This window comes from Chanodichthys erythropterus, chromosome 14, assembly GCF_024489055.1.
Source record: "Chanodichthys erythropterus isolate Z2021 chromosome 14, ASM2448905v1, whole genome shotgun sequence".
Classification (NCBI taxonomy): Eukaryota; Metazoa; Chordata; class Actinopteri; order Cypriniformes; family Xenocyprididae; genus Chanodichthys; species Chanodichthys erythropterus.
The window spans coordinates 38353776-38372881 of record NC_090234.1 but is presented as its reverse complement, the minus strand read 5'-3'; the positions used below and the strand labels follow the sequence as shown (position 1 = coordinate 38372881).

The following is a 19106-nucleotide window of genomic DNA, read 5'->3' as shown; positions in this document are numbered from 1 at the left end:
AGCATCCAGATGGAAAGTAATGTGCAGTAACTCCATCCCACAGGCTCTGACATGCTGTTAAACAGAGGAGGGAGGGAGGGAGAGAGAGAGGGAGGATGGAGCTGCCTGTCAGGTAATGATTTTAGACAAATGATGTGTTGTTAAATTTCAATATATATGAAGGACACATGTTCATATAGCTACAGTTAAGGTATAACATGTTTGTTCGTTTTACGTTAATTTAATATTGCAAGCCTAGTGCATAAGGTTGTGAAACTAAAAGGTGCTCGAACATTTAAGATTTGATTCATAGCATATTTCAAAAATATCCAATTTGTTTCTAGTTAATCGGTTGCTTAATATAATTATTTAAGCCTATATGGCTAGATAATGATATAATATAAAGTGGTTAAAAAACTTACTAAAAAGATGACAACAAGAAAACGCTTTTATGGGACACTTAACTGAATAGAAGAGTATGTTGGAAATTACCATTTATTAATATGTTTAATGAATAATAATCAATAAACATTTATTAAATTTCTTATTAATAAACGTTCACCTTTTGATTATTATTGCTGCCTCTAGTAATTATGTGTCTGATTTTTAATTTCCATCCTATTTTGGGTTAATTTTAAGCCAGCCAATAGTATAGTAATTTTTAAACAATAGTTGGGTTAAATAAAACTACCCAGCATGTTTGTTTATTTTCAACCCAACTCGGGTTGTTTTTAGGTTTAGAGTGTAAGCTATGTGATGGTAACAGTGTTGCCGCATGAGGGGATGGAGAGAGAGCAGAAACAAAATGCTAGCTTTATTTCCATATATAATATATATTACAATGCTGTGAAAAAGTCTTGTTCTTTTTCAGTATGTTGGCATATTTATAGGCTGATAGAATTTATTTGGATAGTTGACTAATAGATGAAGGTGATATAATTTAGCAAATAATGAAAATTTGTATTTAAAATTTTATTTTTCTGGGGTTTTGATTTGCTTGAGTAGAGAAAGAGGCAAAATAATTCTCAGGGTGGTCTAATGTTTATATATATATATATTTTTTTACTTTATAGATAAAAGAGAGATAAAACCATACTGCATTTAACCAGAGAGTGGCGCTGTTTTCTTATTTATTGTGAATTAGTACGCCTCCACAGTCCACACAGTCATTCAACTTGACCACAAGTCTGACCATTCAAAGCCTAATTTCTCAGATCTCCTGCACATTAAACCATAATTGATTTATCTGTTGTATTATTTTGCCACATTCTGCCTGATATTTCCAAGCAGATTAATAGCAAATGAATAATTAAGATAGATCTTTTGTGACATAGGTTAGACACGTCTTGAATGTGCAGTTTCTCAGATTGTCTGAGAGTTTCTTGACATGATTACAGACCACTGTAACTGTGCTATTAATTACACTTAGTTGGAAACACAATCTGCTTCCATCTTTACTTGAAAGGTCACAACTCTTCTATTTTCCCATCCCAATTAATTAGGAAAGTCTTTAGTCTACACTTATGAGATTGGCACTGCGCCTTAAGGGCAATTCATACCGCACAGACCACAGATTTAGAATTTAATGAAAAATACCTGTCATGTTCACACTGCCCCAACAAACACAGCTGAATGAACACGTTCACTCTGGTGAAAACAAACGCTGACACCGATCCAACAAAACCCAACAAACTTGTTTATCTGTGCGGTGTGAATTGGCCTTTAAGATTACTGAAGATTTAATTTTTTGTGCTTTAAATAAAAAAAGGAGTATCAGATTACAGGAACATAATTTCTAGACTTTGTGTTTTAGTAACAAAACCTAAATTATAATAAACCAGACATTCATTTATGTTATCATTTATTCTCAGATATTTTTTTCCCCTGAATACTGTACTTCAACCGTGGCCTAGTTAGTAGGTGTGAACTGTCTTTCCATGGTAATGTAACCACAACTTCAGTTCTGCACATGTAACCCTATCCAGTGTCATGTCAGGCTAGGGCTCACTGAAGAAAAGATCTGATCAAGCTCCGTCTCACCTAAGAATCTCACACGACAGCACAGCATTGTGATTTCATGAGGGTCGCTGAAAGGGTACAAGCTTATCTTTGATTCATTCTAAAAAAAAAGTACAAAGATGATGTAAAGCCACCAGGATATATGTTTAACCAAATTTGTGTTCTATAGCAACTGCTTTTGCTTTGTTTACCAAGTGTGTGTGTGTGTGTGTGTGTGTGTGTGTCTGTGTGTGTCTGTGTGTGTCTAAGGGCACAACATCATGGTGCCCTGCTGAGAGTTTGAATTGCAGGTAGTTTGTCACTATGCATATTTAATTTTAAGTGCATGTGAGATGGTGATACTGGGTTACTTCATTCTGTAAAGGAGTTTTCAATAACTGCACAGGATATTGGATGAGTTTAGTCAGTTGGCTCAGGCTTTACCACAGAAATCTTCCATCGGAGCTCGGTTTTGTCCTCTGTTTTATTAGTGAGATTATTTAGTTTAGTATATCCTTAAAAACTTTGTCTTTAAAGATGTGAATTTGTACAAGGTAAGTTAAATGGCTTCTTTCATATTTATCTGGGGTCATTTTTTTCCTTTTTAGAGCTTTATATTTGTTGTAGAGTAGTTGTTTCCCATCAGAGCCTCACAACATTTATCATATAGAAAATGTATAGGCCTAGGTACATTATTTGTGTGTATAGGCCTACTCACTATATTAATAACTTTTAATGTTTATTATTGCTCAGACCAGTGTTATTTTAGAATTATTTACATCGTATTTTAGTAGCATTTAGTATATAGCTTATTATTGCATCTTCAGTTTTAATTTTATTTTTTGTGTAATCTAATTAGTAATTTTTTTTTTTTTTAGTTTTTCGTGTTTTTCTTTTAATATTTCTATATAGCTTTAATTTTAATATCGGTTTTAGTAGTTTTAGTAGGCTAGCCTACTTAAACTTGATTTGAGTTAGTTACCAAGGCAACATTTCTCATTTTCGTTGTCATTTTTTTTTTTTTTTAATATATATATATATATATATATATATATATATATATATATATATATATATATATATATATATATATATATGTTTACATTTACTAGCTTTATTTCAATTACAGAAACGATTTTTAATGGTGAACAACAGCACCAGTGGTTGAGACAGTCAGCCTGAATATCGTGTGTGTGTGTGTGGCTGTCAGTCAGTCAGGCAGCAGCGCAGGCAGCACGAGGGAAAACAACACGAGGCGGGCTTCTCGAGCGCGAGACTTTGAGGCAACGCTAGAAATTACCCTGTCAACCCAAGCCGGTAAGACGCTTTTTATCTCTTACTGAAATATATATATATATGTGTGTGTGAGTAGTAATAAACGTTAATAAACTGGTTCGTCCCGTACACGAGGACGCTGGTGATGTGTGTCATGAGAAAGTGTTGTTAACCCACTGTGAGGCGACTGTTGTGTGCTGAGCTAACAGGCTAACAGTTACCCTCGCCTTGTGGCTGCGTCTCAAAATCTAGTGCGCTGTCTACATAGGCATTATTTATTACGGTTGTTATGCCTAAAAGCGCTTTCTAGCAAGGCAGATCACTAGGATTTGAGGACACAGGCTGTATGTCTGCTTTGACTCCGTTCACAACAATAAAGCAACGTTCATGTATACGTTATAGATTTCGTGAAAGACCAAAATATTGACTATAAGAAGCTGGGTTTAATGTCTGAAAAGAGGGAAGGTGTTAGTCTGAATCCTACGAGACTAGCTAAGACCAAGAAAAGATCAAGCCTTTTCTGTGTGGATGTCTCAAAATCTTGTGAGCTGCCAAACATTTTGGGCTTCATTGGTGCCCATCCTCCCTAGTGCCATTATAGTTCATTATCAGACTAAACAGAGTATCAGATGTATACTTTAATATTAACTCCACATTACATTCAAGAATACCATGGTACATGTCCAGAAACATGGTGTTAGTATGGTGCTTTGGAATGTGGATTGTTCATGCGTAATTGGTGGATATAAATCCAGTGCTGTTTTTTTTCTTTATTCATTGAAATCTTTAAATTATTTCTTGAAAATAAGAAGGACCATTAACTACACCCACCTCCTGCCAAAAAAGGTTCAAAACATGGTTGCAACGTTCTCATAGAATTCATTCTACAGAGATTTCTAGCCAGATGACATCTGCATGTCAGATACCAAACTTTTGAGTGATTATCTATATATAATAATAAGTATTATACTTAATCATGTTAAAAAAGTAAATTAAACCCTAAATGCAGAGAGTGATAACACACTGGCCTGCAAGCATGTTTTTTCTCTGCACAAATGGCGACATATTTAAATATTTTAGAGTAGAGCAAATCCAGAAAAAGTTGACTTTTGATTTCCATGAGTTCTCTACATCTGGAAATGACCATTTTCTAGATGGCCACTAAAAATGAAAAGATGTCCATTTCTTTTCATGTTATAATTCATTTGGGATTTTGTGCAAAAAGTTAAATATCTGGAAATTGTTGTAATTTAAAACATTTACAAATGTTTCCCACATATTAACCCTTAAAGGGTTAGTTCGCCAAAAAATGAAAATTCTAGGTCATTTATTACTCACCCTCATGTCGTTCTACACCCGTAAGACCTTCGTTCATCTTCAGAACACAAATTAAGATATTTTTGATGAAATCCGATGGCTCAGTGAGGCCTGCATTGACAGCAAGATAACTAACACTTTCAGATATCCAGAAACGTACTAAAGACTAGTGTTGTCACGAAACCAAAATTTGACTTCGATACGCTACCCAACTTAAATATCACGATACCGATACTTAAACGATACTATGGCAAAAACGTAAAACAGCAGGAAAAGTAAATAAGTAACATATGACAGAACTTCTTTCTTCACCAGTGTGCAGGCTGATACTTCTGGATTTGAGCTTCATTGGCATGAAGTTACAGATTTAATATAATTTTTAATGTTTATTATTTTCATGCTCAATAAAATTGTAAATTATTTGCTGTTATGCCTTTTTTTATACATTTACGTTTTTTTGACAGTAAGATTATTGTAAAAATTATATTACTGTAAATAATTAGAGCAATGTTATTAAAGCATAAATTGGTTTAAAATAACTGTATATACCCTTCACATATTTATGTATTTTTAAATTAATTTTATTTTTGCAACCAGATATTACTGATATCACTTATAAACTTAGACTCAATAATACACCTCAGGTCTGCTTGCCCGAGTAAAATAAATAAAAAAACATTCATTTAATCTTTGAGAGCATAAACATAATGCTGGTATCACATTCACTAACATGTCACTCTTTAAATTCTTTATACAAATCGAGATGTTTGACGGCAAGATGCTTTTGACTCCCTTCGCTTGCGTTATTTTGTAACCTCTTTTGCAGACCAGCATTGTGGTGTCCGTGGGCTTGCCCTGGCTGTCGGCAATGTAATCTAAATAATGCCATATTTCGCTTTGTGCATCTGCTTTCTCAACAATTTGTGGATGGTCTGCAAGAGCACCTGTATTTGCAACCATACCTCTCGTTTTGTCACCATAAAAGCCGTTGTGCAGTTGAGAGGAATAAACACGCACTAAATTTGCCTTAGAAGCAGCGCGCTGCACGCACACTGCCCCCTGCTGTCGCACTTAAGGAAATACAGCTGGCACTCAAAGTACTGGTACTAATAAAATGAAGAACTGGACCGTTTTTAAAAGCAGGGTATCGCGATACCTTTCTAGTACCGGTATATCGTGCAACACTACTAAAGACATATTTAAATCAGGTCATGTGACTACAGTGGTTCAATGAAGCGACGAGAATACTTTTTGTGCGGCAAAAAATAAAACAAAATAACAACGTTATTCAACAATATCTAGTGATGGGTGATTTCAAAACACTGCTTCATGAAGCTTCGAAGCTTTATGAATCTTTTGTTTCGAATCAGAGTTTCGGAGCGAGTATCAAACTGCCAAAGTCACGTGAACCATTGAAATTTCAAATGTTTTGAAACACTTATGACGTAACAAAGCCTAGTTTACTGAAATCACGTGACTTTGGCAGTTTGATACAGTTTGATAAATGTCTTTAGTAGCTTTGTGGGCATTTGAAAGTGTTAATTATCTTGCTGTCAATGTAGGCATAACTGAGCCATCGGATTTCATCAAAAATATCTTAATTTGTGTTCTGAATATGAACGACATGAGAGTGAGTAATTAATGACAGAATTTTCATTTTTGAGTGAACTAACCCTGTAATTATATGCCTAATATGCTGAAAACGGCTCATGAATTTTGTAAATGAAATATATTTTCAAAACGGTGAGTAGTTTGCATCACTGGATGTAATTTTTGGTGGTTTAACATTTGTCTACAATTCATATTTGTCTTCTGTGAACAGTAAGGTCTGCCTTCTTTGATTTAATTGGCCTTCTTAATGATTTTGAAATTGATGAGCACTGTTAGACTGCTGAGGCAGACCAGTCTAAAAATCCTAACACCAAATGGAGCAGTGCGTAATGGAGAACAGCAGAGTATAATCAAGAATGTTATGTATTAAGGGGGACAATTTTGTCATATCTGATACTTATAACTAAAGTATATGGTGGTTACGGCTCTGCTGAAAGGCACAAAATGGTGTTAAAACTCCACATTTAGCATTTAATCAATAACTGGTATCATTTCTCTCTGTTTTATTGTTGCAGCCCCTCTACCCTTCGGTTCTTCACTTATGTGTGTGCCTGAACCCATGCCAGGGGGGTGTGAGATGGCAATTAATGGCCTCCAGTGGAGCTGAAGACACAAGGAATGGGGCATCACGGCCTGCCCTCATCGTCCAAGCCAAGTCCGCTGTAGTCCATTCACCCAATGCACGAGTCTCCTTCAACACTGAAAGAAAGAGATTGCAGGGCGGCGCGGGTGATTCGCTGCCTCAGCCGAATGTGAGAGTGCTGTATGATCAACCCTACTGTGTCTCAGGGATCCCCACACAGCGTGCCTATCCACACGTGCCTACCATAAGAGTCAGCCGCGTACAGAGCACAAGCGCGAGTTCTTTGAATGGTGCTAGTAATGGTTTAAGGACACACAGTGTTAGATCGAAGAGCTTGCCACATATTAACGCTGCTCCCGCTGCATGCCATAGCCACCGTCAGCCCCACTGGAACCTTGATTCGTTTAGGTTCAAGTCAGGGCTGTTAGGAAAAAGGGCCTTTTCGCCTCAGCTGTCCATCTGTCCTGCCTGTCCTTCCCCACCCAAGTCGTCTTCTCAAAGGTTTGTAATTGAGAAAATCATGCCTACTAATCAGTCTTTGCCTTGGACGAGCAACAAGCTCAGGGATACCAGCAATGGAGTTATGCGGCCCCCAAATGCCAAAATGCCCTCGTACTCCAAACAAGAGACCAATGACCTGCACAGTCCTGCCAATGTCATAACCGGTTGCAATGGAACATATTCACGAGGCCTCAAAGCAGATGCAATGAAACCTCCCCAACCGAGTGTGCCTTTGAAAGAGATATGCACGGATGTGCTTTTGAACCAGGCGGCCAAGGATTTGAGGCAGTTTGAGAAGATCGTAGTGGAAGACAGTAGAGAAGATGAGCTGGATTGCTGCGTAGGACACGGTGAAGCTTCTCAGAGAGTGAAAAAAATCAGCTCTGAGGCAGAGTTCACCGCCACCACTGTGCAAAAACACACTGTACATGCAAGACACAGGACCATTAACGGTCTGAGCAACGTTAAACATCTCACAGATAGTATCTGCCTTATTAATGAAGATAAGGAGTCTTGTTTTACACCCATGGAAACCAACGGTGCCCTCAGTTTTGATTTAATGGATGAGAAGTGCCCTTCTGCTGTTGTTTGTGATAGTAAGACAGATGGAGGTGATTGTGCCATTCCAGAGGTGACTGGCCACAACATGGCCTCTCCTCACTCGCCGTCTGTTTACACCGTAACAAATCAGATATCTGCCATTCATCTCACAAAAGAGGAAAGTTGTCAAGCCTCTCAGATGGACACAAGCCCCATAACACTTAAAGGAGAGGAGGAGGATAATCCAGAGATTCAGAGGTGTGTGCATTTATTGATTGACCATTTATATATACAGTACTATTCAAAATTTGGGGGTAAATGTATGATATTTTTTTTAATGTTCATGAAAAAGTTTCTTCTGATCACCAAGGCTGCATTTATTTGATCACAAATACAGTAAAACAGATATATTGTGAAATGGTATTAAAATTTATAAGAACTTTTCAAATATATTTTAAAGTGTAATTTATTCCTGTGATGGCAAAGCTGAATTTTCAGCATCATTACTCCAGTCTTCAGTGTCACATGATTCATCAGAAATCATTCTGATCATATGCTGATTTGTTGCTCAAGAAACATTTATTATTATCAATTTTGAAAACAGTTGTGCTGCTTAATTTCTGTGGAAATCATATACTTCTTCAGGATTCCTTGATGAATAGAAAGTTCAAAAGAACAATGTTTGTTTGAAAAGGAAATCTTTTGTGACATAAATGTCTACATTGTCACTTTTGTTGAATCCTTGCTGAATAAAACTTTTGAGTCATTAAAAAACAACTTGAATGAACAAATAATTTGCATTTTGCAACTTTTAGAGCACCTAAATATCGTGCTCCTCATAAAAGTCACATGTCGGATGTCCATTTTATTTCTGCATTGTATTTCACTTTTCAGACAGGCAATGATACTGGATGTCGACGAGGAGGAGCTTCCAGATCAGCTGGAGAATGACTTCAGTGATGATGGTAACAACTGCTTTTTTCCTCAGCACACATGAACCTTTGTTATCAGAACTCTTTTAGCAAGATGTATTTGTATGTTACATTTTGCCATTGTCTATGTTTTCATCAAATATAATATAAAATAATTATTTCTTTTGCTCCTCAGATGATTGTGATGTTTCCTCAACAACGTCTATGGCAGCCTTGTCCAAGTAATTAGAATTTTATCTTTAAAATATTCAGAATATAAGGACGAATCTCACTGTTTTACATTGTTTCTTAACTCTCTTGAAAATGTGGTGGAAGCCCACTTGTAAAGTGACATTAGACCACTCAATGGTAAAACTTAAGCAAAGTTTTTAATCACAAACCCTGGTAGCCTAATATGCATGTTTAGCACAGTCATGCATATTAATTTATCATAGAACAAAGATTAGATAAGTGAACAAATTATTATTTCCTTTTTCCAGACATGAATACTTCAGTGTCATCTTCTTCTCTACATCCCATAATAATCATTATTCTCACTCTAGTCTTCTCATAAAAATATTCTCTATCTTCCTAGTCTCTTTCAAAACATGCTAACCTTGACTACAGAAAGAAAAGTTGTTGGTTTTTTTTTTTGTTTTTTGCTCAACCTTGTGACTTTTGTTGCAGAAAGCAAATTACAGTTTGAAAAAATAAATAAATAAATAAATAAATAAAAAGAACAGCATAAAGGATACATTTTCCATAACATTGTGGTTTACACATGTATTCAATACCATTCAAAAGTTTGGGGTCGTTTAGGTTTTTTATTGTTTTTTAAAGAAGTCTCTTATGCTCACCAAGGCAGCATTTATTTGATCAAAAATACAGTAAAAACACCAATATTGTGACATTATTACAATTTAATATATATATATATATATATATATATATATATATATATATATATATATATATATATATATATATATATATCATTAAAATGTATTTAATTCCTGTGATGACAAAGTATCCAGTCTTCAGTGTCACAACAAGATCCTTCAGAAATAATTCTAAATATTTTTTGACAAATAGAAGTTGTCTTTAGTAACATTAAATGTCTTTGCTGTCACTTTTTACCAATTTAATGCATCATTCTAGAATAAAATTATTAATTTATTTAAAAAATAAATCTTACTTACTCCAAAATTTTGAACGGTACAAGTGTTTGTGAGAACATTATAGTCTATATAAAATCCAAGGGGCTGAATTTTACCACGAAAGGTGTGTTCGAGTGATACATCTTCTACAAAATATTCCCTATAAACACTGAGGTCTTTCTGAGTTTTTCATCAGAAGTTTAGTTCAGCTACAGTATTTGGCAAATCCCCACTTTTTTCTTTTTTCTTCTTTTTTTTTATCTTTTTGCTGATTCAAAGATCTCTTTCTGTTAGCTAAGCCTGGCTTTGTGCTGGTTGCTGGTGATCTGCCAAAGGCTTACTTTGGACAGAGATTTTGAGTGCAAAGTAAGGCTGACTATGTAAGCTAGATTACATCTCTTATATACTTTTTCTTATGACTTTACATGTTTCTCTTCTAGTCACCTGACATTACCATGGTGATGACCAACACACAGAGGAGGACCTGACAGTTTTTGTTTGTTCTAGTGGTTGCTGTCAGAGAAAAGCTTTAAAGCCAGAGGCCTGTAGAAAGGTCCCACAATTGTTCTTGTGTGATAGAAGTAGAACTATCCCTCTATAACAGGAAAATGAGTCTCTAGTGAATTGTGTCAGGCCCGTGGAGCCATTGTCATGAAGTGACGTCCCGCTGATGGGTTCGTTTGTAGTAGGTGTATTCTGGTTTTGCTTTTCCCACTCAAAGTAAATGCCCATGTTGAGCGTAAAAGGCCCATTTTGAATCAACCTCAGCGGTTCTACATGACTGTCACGTGAGTTTTGTTTTTCTGAATCCGTTTTCCACTGATTTATTAAGTTTACTTATGTTGTATGTTTGTGTGGGTGTCAGATTTAAATATCATTTGTGAAGGTTCTTTTTGGAAGTGAGGAAACTGGATTATGACAAATGCTTAAAACAGTACAAGAATCTTTAGGCGTATTTTGCAAAAAGATTTGCGATTCTTACCCATCTTGTGATCATATTGCAATTGTGATATGTCAGATGGAGTTGTTTTTTGGGTTTTTTTTTTTTTTCAGTAATTCTATATGTTCAACATAGCTGAGTAATTACACTATTATTGGCAGCTGAAAGCATCTTTAAATGAGTCGAAATGTTTAATAAATTAAGTATTGTTAAGTGTTGGGGAATGTGTAGATATTTCTAAGTAGTGGTTTTGAAATGCTAATATTTTTTGTGGGGTCTTTTTTCTCTTTAGTGTGGAGGAGCCCATTAGTCCTGATGCGGAGGGGGATCTGGTGGAGAGACCCGCACTTGTTCTCAGTCTCTTCCCTCACATGCCCTCCACTCTGTACTTCAGCACTGCCAATGAAAGAGGTTGGCACACTCAAAAGCTCTGACTTTTAATGCATCTTTCATTTAAATTACATTAGGATTCGTAATTACCACTGTCAGAAACAAATTTGACAATATAAACAGATCATTAATTATTAATTAAGTAATAGTTATTGTGTTTTAAACACTGTTGTAACATTTTCGTCACACTCCACAGTGGAGCTGTTGCCTGCTGAACAGAGGAAGCTTCTCAAATGGAAGATAACTACAGTCACTCCCAATGTGGTGAAAAACACCATCTCCAGATCACACTTCAGAGCTACCAAAAGTGAGTTGACAGCTGCTGTTTTGCGACGTTGGTTTTAGCGATGTTCAAGTAGAGTAGTTTTCTCTTTGCATTAAAGGGTTAGTGTTATGTTTTAATTACATTTATGTCATTAAGTTTGCACCCTTGTGTCATTCCAAACCCATAGGACCTTTGTTCATCTTTTTGATGAAATCCAAGTTGCCATCATTCAGGGTCCAGAAAGGTATTAAAGACATCGTTAAAATAGTCTGTTACTACAGTGATTCAACGTTAATGTTATGAAGCGACAAGAATACTTTTTGTGCGCAAAAAACAAAACATAAATAATGACTTTATTCAACAATTTTGTGCACAAAAAGTATTCTCGTTGCTTCATGACATTAAGGATGAAACACTGCAGTCACGTCGACTATTTTAACAATGTCTTAGGTACTTTTCTGGGCCTTGATTGACGGTAATTACGTTGCTTTCTATTGGGGATAAAAATACCTCTTGTATTTCATCAAAAAATATCTTAATTTGTGTTCAGAAGAAGAACGAAGGTCTTACGGGTGTGGAACAACATGAGGGTGAGTAATTAATGACAGAAATTGCATTATTAGGTGAACTAACCCCTTAAGGCTGGAATACACTACATGACTTTTTAAATATAAACAGATTTTAAAATGCTAGACATCATTCACTTATAATTGATTACAGACGAAAAACTGGGCATCATACACTAAATGACTGCGGCTCATACACTACCAGACTTTCATGTCCTTCCAAACACAACAAACTCACTCAGAAACATGCACCTTGTTACTAGGACATTACGTTTACATTTATGTATTTAGCAGATGCTTTTATCCAAAGCAACTTAAAAGAGCGGAACAAAGCCATTCATCAAAGAGCCGACAATATTACTACTATACGATGCCAGGTTTATTTGACAACTAGATTATGAATCAAGCTAGATAAGAGAAGAAATGTATGAAAATACATGGCAAATTGAATCAATATGTGTTCTGAACTCACTAAATATCAAACATGTTTAATATCCTCTGACTGGTCGGAATTATAGTCTGACGACAAACAAATCTAAATCTGTGCCCATCGTACAGTGCGCAATTTTTTGTGAAATCTGCCAGTTCTGACTGCCCAAAATCTGTAGACTGGCTCTGATTTTCAGCAGCTGGTGCTTGCTCGTCCAGACTGCAAAAGTTATGTCATGTATTCCAACCTACAGTCTGTTGTGTCATGTGCTGCTCTTAATTCTAGAAAGTCATGATTGGCTGGGCTGCTGGGGTCACCATATGAAGTCACCAGGGTTCAAGGCTATTAGAGAGTTTCAGAAGGTAAGATTGAGTGTTTTATCATCCGTGTACTACCATTGTGTAGTAAAAATCCATCAAGGTTGTTTCTCATATTTAATGACCTGGAAGTGATCTGTCAAGTTGCTGGTATTATTTCGATACCTTTCCTAATTGCCTAATACTTCCTGTCAGCTGAGTATTAACAAGCATGCATTTCTGTTTGGCAGCTGAACCACTTTCCAGGCTCCTTTCAGATCGGCCGGAAAGACAGACTTTGGAGGAACCTGTCCAAGATGCAGGCACGCTTTGGCAAAAGAGAGTTTGGCTTCTTCCCACGCTCCTTCATTCTCCCACAGGATATCAAGCTGCTGAGGAAGGCCTGGGAGGATGGAGGCAGCAAGCAGAAATGGATCGTCAAACCGGTACCGTTACATTACTAGAGTTGTTGTGAAATTACTTTCTGAGATTCTTGACATTGACATGCTGCCGTTTCTCGCATTTAGCCTGCATCTGCTCGTGGAATTGGCATTCAGGTCATTCACAAGTGGAGCCAAATGCCACGCAAGAGACCGCTCCTCGTGCAGAAGTTAGTTGGAAGACCTTGGAACATATTTTATTCCTCGTTGAGGGCGGTTTCTGATCTGTTAAACGATGTGGTCTGTATTTCTGCAGGTATCTTCACAAGCCCTACCTCATCAGTGGGAATAAGTTTGATCTACGCATCTATGTGTATGTGACTTCTTATGACCCACTCCGTGTTTACATCTTTAACGATGGACTAGTACGTTTTGCAAGCTGCAAGTGAGTATATGGCATTCAGCAAAGCATTCAAAAACTCGCAAATGTGTTGAGTTTGCTCATTTAAACTGGTCTTTTCTGATTTTTATTTAATACAGATACTCTCCTTCTATGAAGACCCTCAGCAACAAGTTTATGCACCTTACAAACTACAGTGTAAATAAGAAGAACTCTGAGTATCAGAGTAACAGCGATGACAAGGCCTGTCAGGGCCATAAATGGTAAGAATAAAGAGTTATTACAAGAATTCAGAGTGTACTTGTAAGTTGTTTTGTGAATTAATCAGCTACCAGCTCATGGCCTCATGGGAACCATTATAAGTAAAATATTAGAAGAACTGTACTACAGTCTAATGATTGAGGTTTTATTTAATGCAGGGCTTTGAAGGCACTGTGGCAGTACTTGGGCTCTCAGGGTATCAACACCACTCTCATCTGGGAGAAAATCAAAGATATGGTCATCAAAACCATCATTGCGTAAGTGTCCTGTATTTCTAGTCTAGTTCTCTATTTGCAGTCTGTCCTTGTGTATGTGCACGCTATGTTCCTCTAAACTGAACCTCAAGTGTATTATTGTCTTTTCCTCTGGCAGGTCTGACCCCTATGTGAACTCTCTGGTGAAGATGCATGTTCGTTCTCCCTATAGCTGTCATGAGCTGTTTGGCTTTGACATCATGTTGGATGAGAATCTGAAGCCATGGGTGCTGGAGGTGAACATCTCACCCAGGTACAGCATACAGGAAATCCTACAGCTGAAGCTATTTATAGTTGTCAGGCAACTTTAGGTCAAGCCTTTATTTATTAGTGTTTGTTTGGCACACAAAGGAGTGTAACTCTTATGGACTGTAATAAGTAAATTTACACTAAGTAATACATTTTCAAGTATTGTCACTAGTAATGCTCATAAATGCACTGAACCAGAGGATTTTCCCCATAAAAGATGTTAATTTAGTTTCATAATTTTATTTTTCCCAGCTGTTGTGTTCCACTGAATCCTGTCATGTGTACCAAATATTTTCCTCTTCCTGTGTCTCTCTGTAGCCTGCATTCAAACACACCACTGGATGTCAGCATCAAGGGTCAGATGATACGGGATCTGCTGAACCTCGCTGGCTTTGTCTTGCCAATGAGCGAAGACAGTGCGCCATCCAGTTCCAGCGCCAGCAGCTCCACCAGCAGGTCAGTTCTGGTTTTACATTGTGTTTCAAAATATCTATTTTGACTTTTATATTGCTTTATATTTATACACTACCAATCAAAAGTTTTGAATCAGTAAGTTTTTTTTGTGTGTGTTTTGTAACATTTATAATGTTACAAAAGATTTATATTTCAAATAAATGCTGTTTGTTTAAACTTTTTATTCATCAAAGATTCCTGAAAAATGTATTGCGTTTTCTACAAAAATATTAAGCAGCACAACTGTTTTCAATATTGCTAATAAGAAATGTTTCTTGAGCAGCAAATATTAGAATGATTTCAGAAGGATCATATGACACCTGAAAACTGGACTAATGATGCTGAAAATTTAGCTTTGCCGTCACAGAAAAAAAATTACATTTTAAAATATATTAAACTAGAAAACAGTTATTTGAAATTGGAATGATATTTCACAATATTAGTATTTTTTTTTTTACTTTATATCTGGTCCAATAAATGCAGCCTTAGTGTGCATGAGACTTCTTTCAAAAACATTTGAAAAATCTTATTGACCCCAAACTTGTGAAAGATAGTGTAAATGAACATTATTCATTTATTTCTTGATATTCTTGAATGATTCCTTTTTGCCTCTTACTGAAGTTTTACTCTATTTCATTTAGTTTATGTGGAGTGGTGCGAGATAGATGGCGATCAGACCTTTCGACTGATGAGAAAGTAAAGAGAGCTTTTTATCTGAGCCAGCGCTTTGGGGACCAGGTACTCCAACACACCCTGTCTTTATCATATATTTATCATTGAGGTCACTTAATTTTAATGAAATATGTTTTTGTGTGTAGGATTTCTCTGCCACAATCTTGGATGTGCTGACACCTGATGATGTGCGTGTCCTGGCAGAGAGTGAGGACGAGTTGAGTCGTAAAGGAGATTTTGAGCGAGTTTTTCCCTCTCATGCTTCCTCCCGGTACCTCCGCTTCTTTGAGCAACCGCGCTACCTCAATATCCTCCTCAACCAATGGGAACAGAAATACTGGCTTAGCAGGAGCAAAGGTGTGTCTGCATTGCACCATGCTGTGATCTGTACCTTTGTCTCCATTTGTGTAGCTATCCATTTTGACTCTTTCCGTACTTCATTTAGGTATCAATCTACTGAGGGATTTGTGTGAGAAGAGGGTGCACCTGGGGAACCTGGCAGATTCTGTTCATCACGTAAGTACTGATGAGAGTGCAATCGCACTGCTGTTTTTTAATATACGGCTACACTATTGGAATTTAAGGTCTTGGATACAATACCTATAGAAAAGTGCTTTATGAACCATGAAATCCTGTAATGTGATGAATCAAGGTTATTAAAGTTAACTAAATCAGAAAGATATTTATTACTTGAAATAAAATGTTAAATGAAATTTAAAAAAAAAAAGAAACAAGGTAACATTTCTCATTTTCATTTAGTAAAACTTGATGTACTTTTATAATTATAATTGAGATTAAAATAAAAACTATAGTCTTTAAATCTAGCTAAAAAAATAATAATTAGACTTTTGTTTTTGGCTAAAATTTTGCGTTGTTGCTTCCCAACTGCACAATCATTTAATGGTTAATAACCTCTTCGACCCCCATCTGTCTGAGTTTCGGAAATTGCATAGTACTGAGACGGCCTTGGTTATTAGCATCCAATTCTGGCTCTTTGTCAGTCCTTATTCTCTTGGACCTAAGTGCAGCTTTAGATACTGTCGATCACATTCTGTTACTTAGTCAACTTGAATCTGTCTGTAGTGTAACAGACACTGGTCTGGACAGGTTCAGATCCTATTTTGCTGATCGCAGTCAATTTGTTTTATGGTTGGCCTCAGATCAGAAGTTGGTCCTATTAATACTGGTGTCCCCCAGGGCTCAATTCTCTGTCCTTTGCTTTTTAGCATCTATATTTTCCCACTCGGTCAACTATTAAGATCTCTTGACCTTAACCATTTTTATGCTCACAATACTCAGATTTACATTCAAAACTGGGTCAAGACGTGGATATTTTCCATCTTTCCAATTGTATTTCGGAAATTAAGGATATCTAACAATTTCCTGTTCTTGAATAGTTCCAAAAACTGAAGTCATGCTTCTTGGCTCTCCCCATCAACTCTGAAACTTTTTTTATTATTTTTTTTTTCTTTGCATAAAGTAATTAAAAAATATATATATATATCTACTGATGTTATTTTTATCTACCAATACAGTAGATTGGTATCTGACATCAAATAACTTTGTGTGATATTAGATTTTTTTAAGTCCTGTTTGCCTAATATAATGAACTACTAGTAAGCTTGTGTAATTTGTCATTGCATGTGAGAACTCTGTTGAAGATAATATAATCATTTAAATTGAGTTACTATAATTTTTTTTTATACCTGTGCTTGTATTCATAGTGGTCTTCCAAGTCGTATCATGGACATAGAACTCAACTGACTAGATCTAGGTATGTACACACACCTACAATCCCTCACTGACAACAAACATCTGACCTTATTCTCATGACATTATTCTTATTCTTATGTCATGTCGCTCTCTCTGTTTCTCAGTGTGCTGGTCAGTCAGAGATCTGATGCTGAAGATGAGGACTTGTCTGATCGTGAGGTTCAGTCAGTCACTATGAGTCTTCCAGACATGAGTTTGCTGAGTACCGTTAGCCTGAGCCCCAGTCCCACCTCCAGCTCCAGCCTGGTCAGTGACAGCCTGCCTTCACATGACGACCTTTGAGCTAGACCCCAACAACCCTGGACATTCAGAGCTTCTGAACTGTGTGTATGCATCACATCTCAGCTAAAGCTCCTAACAGATCTCTTAGAGTTCTTCAGCATTTGGAGGGAAAGAAGACTGGAAAACAGACTAAATAAAATAACTGGCCAAATGGATGAGTGTTAAAAGCCGTACTTTGATGCTGGAACTCACATACAGGTGTATATACACAGTGCATGTGGGTGGCAGGAAGAAAGAGCTCTTCCTGTTTGGAGTTTTAATTGTTTCCATATGAGCCTATCCATAATTCGGCTTTGTTTACATCAAATGTCTGTGTATAGTACAGGCATCTTTAGAGCAGATTATTTTAAATGTGTGGGATGAAATGTGAAGTTTGGAAAAGAGATACTATTGTAAAAATAAAAATCACAGTCATGTCTTCTAATGACATTTGCATGCCTGGCTGAAGGGAGACAACATGCTCAGGCTAGGGTTTTTAAATTAAAATTGCTTTGAAATATGACTGTTTAATTCTTTCATAATTATTTTATTAGGTCCTCAAAAGTGAGTTGAATATTAAAGGGTTAGTTCCCCCAAAAATGAAAATTATGTCATTAATGACTCACTCTCATGTCGTTCCAAACCCGTAAGACCTCCGTTCATCTTCGGAACACAGTTTAAGATATTTTAGATTTAATCCGAGAGCTTTTTGTCCCTCCATTGAAAATGTATGTATGGAGCACTGTCCATGTTCAGAAAGGTAATAAAACATCATCAAAGTAGTCCATGTGACATCAGTGGGTTAGTTAGAAGTTTTTGAAGCATCGAAAATACATTTTGGTCCAAAAATAACAAAAGCTACGACTTTATTCAGCATTGTCTTCTCTTCCGGGTCTGTTGTCAATCTGTGTTCACGACTCCGCAGTGAGAAGATAAGACAATGCTGAATAAAGTCATAGTTTTTGTTATTTTTGGACCAAAATGTATTTTCGATGCTTCAAAAACTTCTAACTAATCCACTGATGTCACATGGACTACTTTGATGATGTTTTTATTACCTTTCTGGACATGGACAGTGCACCGTACATACATTTTCTATGGAGGGACAGAAAGCTCTCGGACTAAATCTAAAATATCTTAAACTGTGTTCTGAAAATGAACGGAGGTCTTACGGGTTTGGAACGACATGAGGGTGAGTCATTAATGACATAATTTTCATTTTTGGGTGAACTAACCCTTTAAGAGTGATCTGTGTATCTTGATCACACTTGTGCTTGTGGTTATTTTGAGGATATCACAACTGTTTTATGCAACAACTACTTGGCTGACCAGTATTTCAGCTGCCTGTGTAGGTTACAGGAATAGTGTTCCATAGGGGCAGATTCCCTTTGGTATGCGCGTAGGTAATAAGTGGTACAATTAGTATTGCTCATAGTGTACAGCAGTTGTTCTCAACCAGGGGACTGGGAGTCTTTAAGTTTCTTATTTTAACTTTTTTTTTTTTCTTCTTCTTTCTCTCTTTTTTTTTTTTTTTTTTTTAAGAGTTAGGGTTCCCATGGTCTTGGGAAAACAGTTAAATATAGGCTACCCCATTTATCCAAGTTATTTCTAGACACTTAAAAAGTGTGGGATGCTAGGAAAAAC

General features: G+C 36.5%; 2 protein-coding genes across 3 annotated transcripts in view; both read left to right on the top strand.

Moving 5' to 3' along the window:
- The window catches only part of abcb6b (ATP binding cassette subfamily B member 6 (LAN blood group) b), a 67018-nt gene extending 63786 nt beyond the window's left edge, over positions 1–3232 (top strand). Inside the window, exon 19 of the transcript XR_010897148.1 lies at positions 3107–3232. The gene's annotated coding sequence lies outside the window, so the exon portion shown is untranslated. The remainder of the gene's footprint in view (positions 1–3106) is intronic.
- On the top strand, positions 3149–17971 carry ttll4 (tubulin tyrosine ligase-like family, member 4). 2 transcript variants are annotated; one of them, XM_067410359.1, is made up of 19 exons: positions 3149–3294; positions 6696–8062; positions 8699–8769; positions 8912–8957; positions 11105–11223; positions 11399–11509; positions 12749–12825; positions 13011–13205; positions 13287–13369; positions 13456–13584; positions 13680–13802; positions 13959–14057; positions 14173–14307; positions 14622–14759; positions 15398–15494; positions 15575–15785; positions 15874–15944; positions 17153–17202; positions 17306–17971. In XM_067410359.1, exons 2-19 carry the CDS (start codon positions 6768–6770, stop codon positions 17481–17483), a joined length of 3228 nt encoding a protein of 1075 aa, XP_067266460.1. In that variant the 5' UTR covers positions 3149–3294; positions 6696–6767; the 3' UTR covers positions 17484–17971. The 2 variants fall into 2 exon arrangements, with proteins under 2 accessions (XP_067266460.1, XP_067266461.1); XM_067410360.1 differs by lacking the exons at positions 3149–3294; positions 6696–8062; positions 8699–8769; positions 8912–8957 and adding an exon at positions 9734–10660 and having other exon boundaries at positions 17306–17970.
- Positions 17972–19106: the final 1135 nt, after the last annotated feature.

Bases quoted from the DNA above. Each gene is read 5' to 3' on its own strand.
- ttll4 (XM_067410359.1), top strand. From the start codon at position 6,768: ATGGCCTCCAGTGGAGCTGAAGACACAAGGAATGGGGCATCACGGCCT. The intron at 14,058-14,172 runs GTAAGTGTCCTG...TTCCTCTGGCAG, and splicing joins GTCATCAAAACCATCATTGC to GTCTGACCCCTATGTGAACT. The intron at 15,945-17,152 runs GTAAGTACTGAT...TTGTATTCATAG, and splicing joins TGGCAGATTCTGTTCATCAC to TGGTCTTCCAAGTCGTATCA.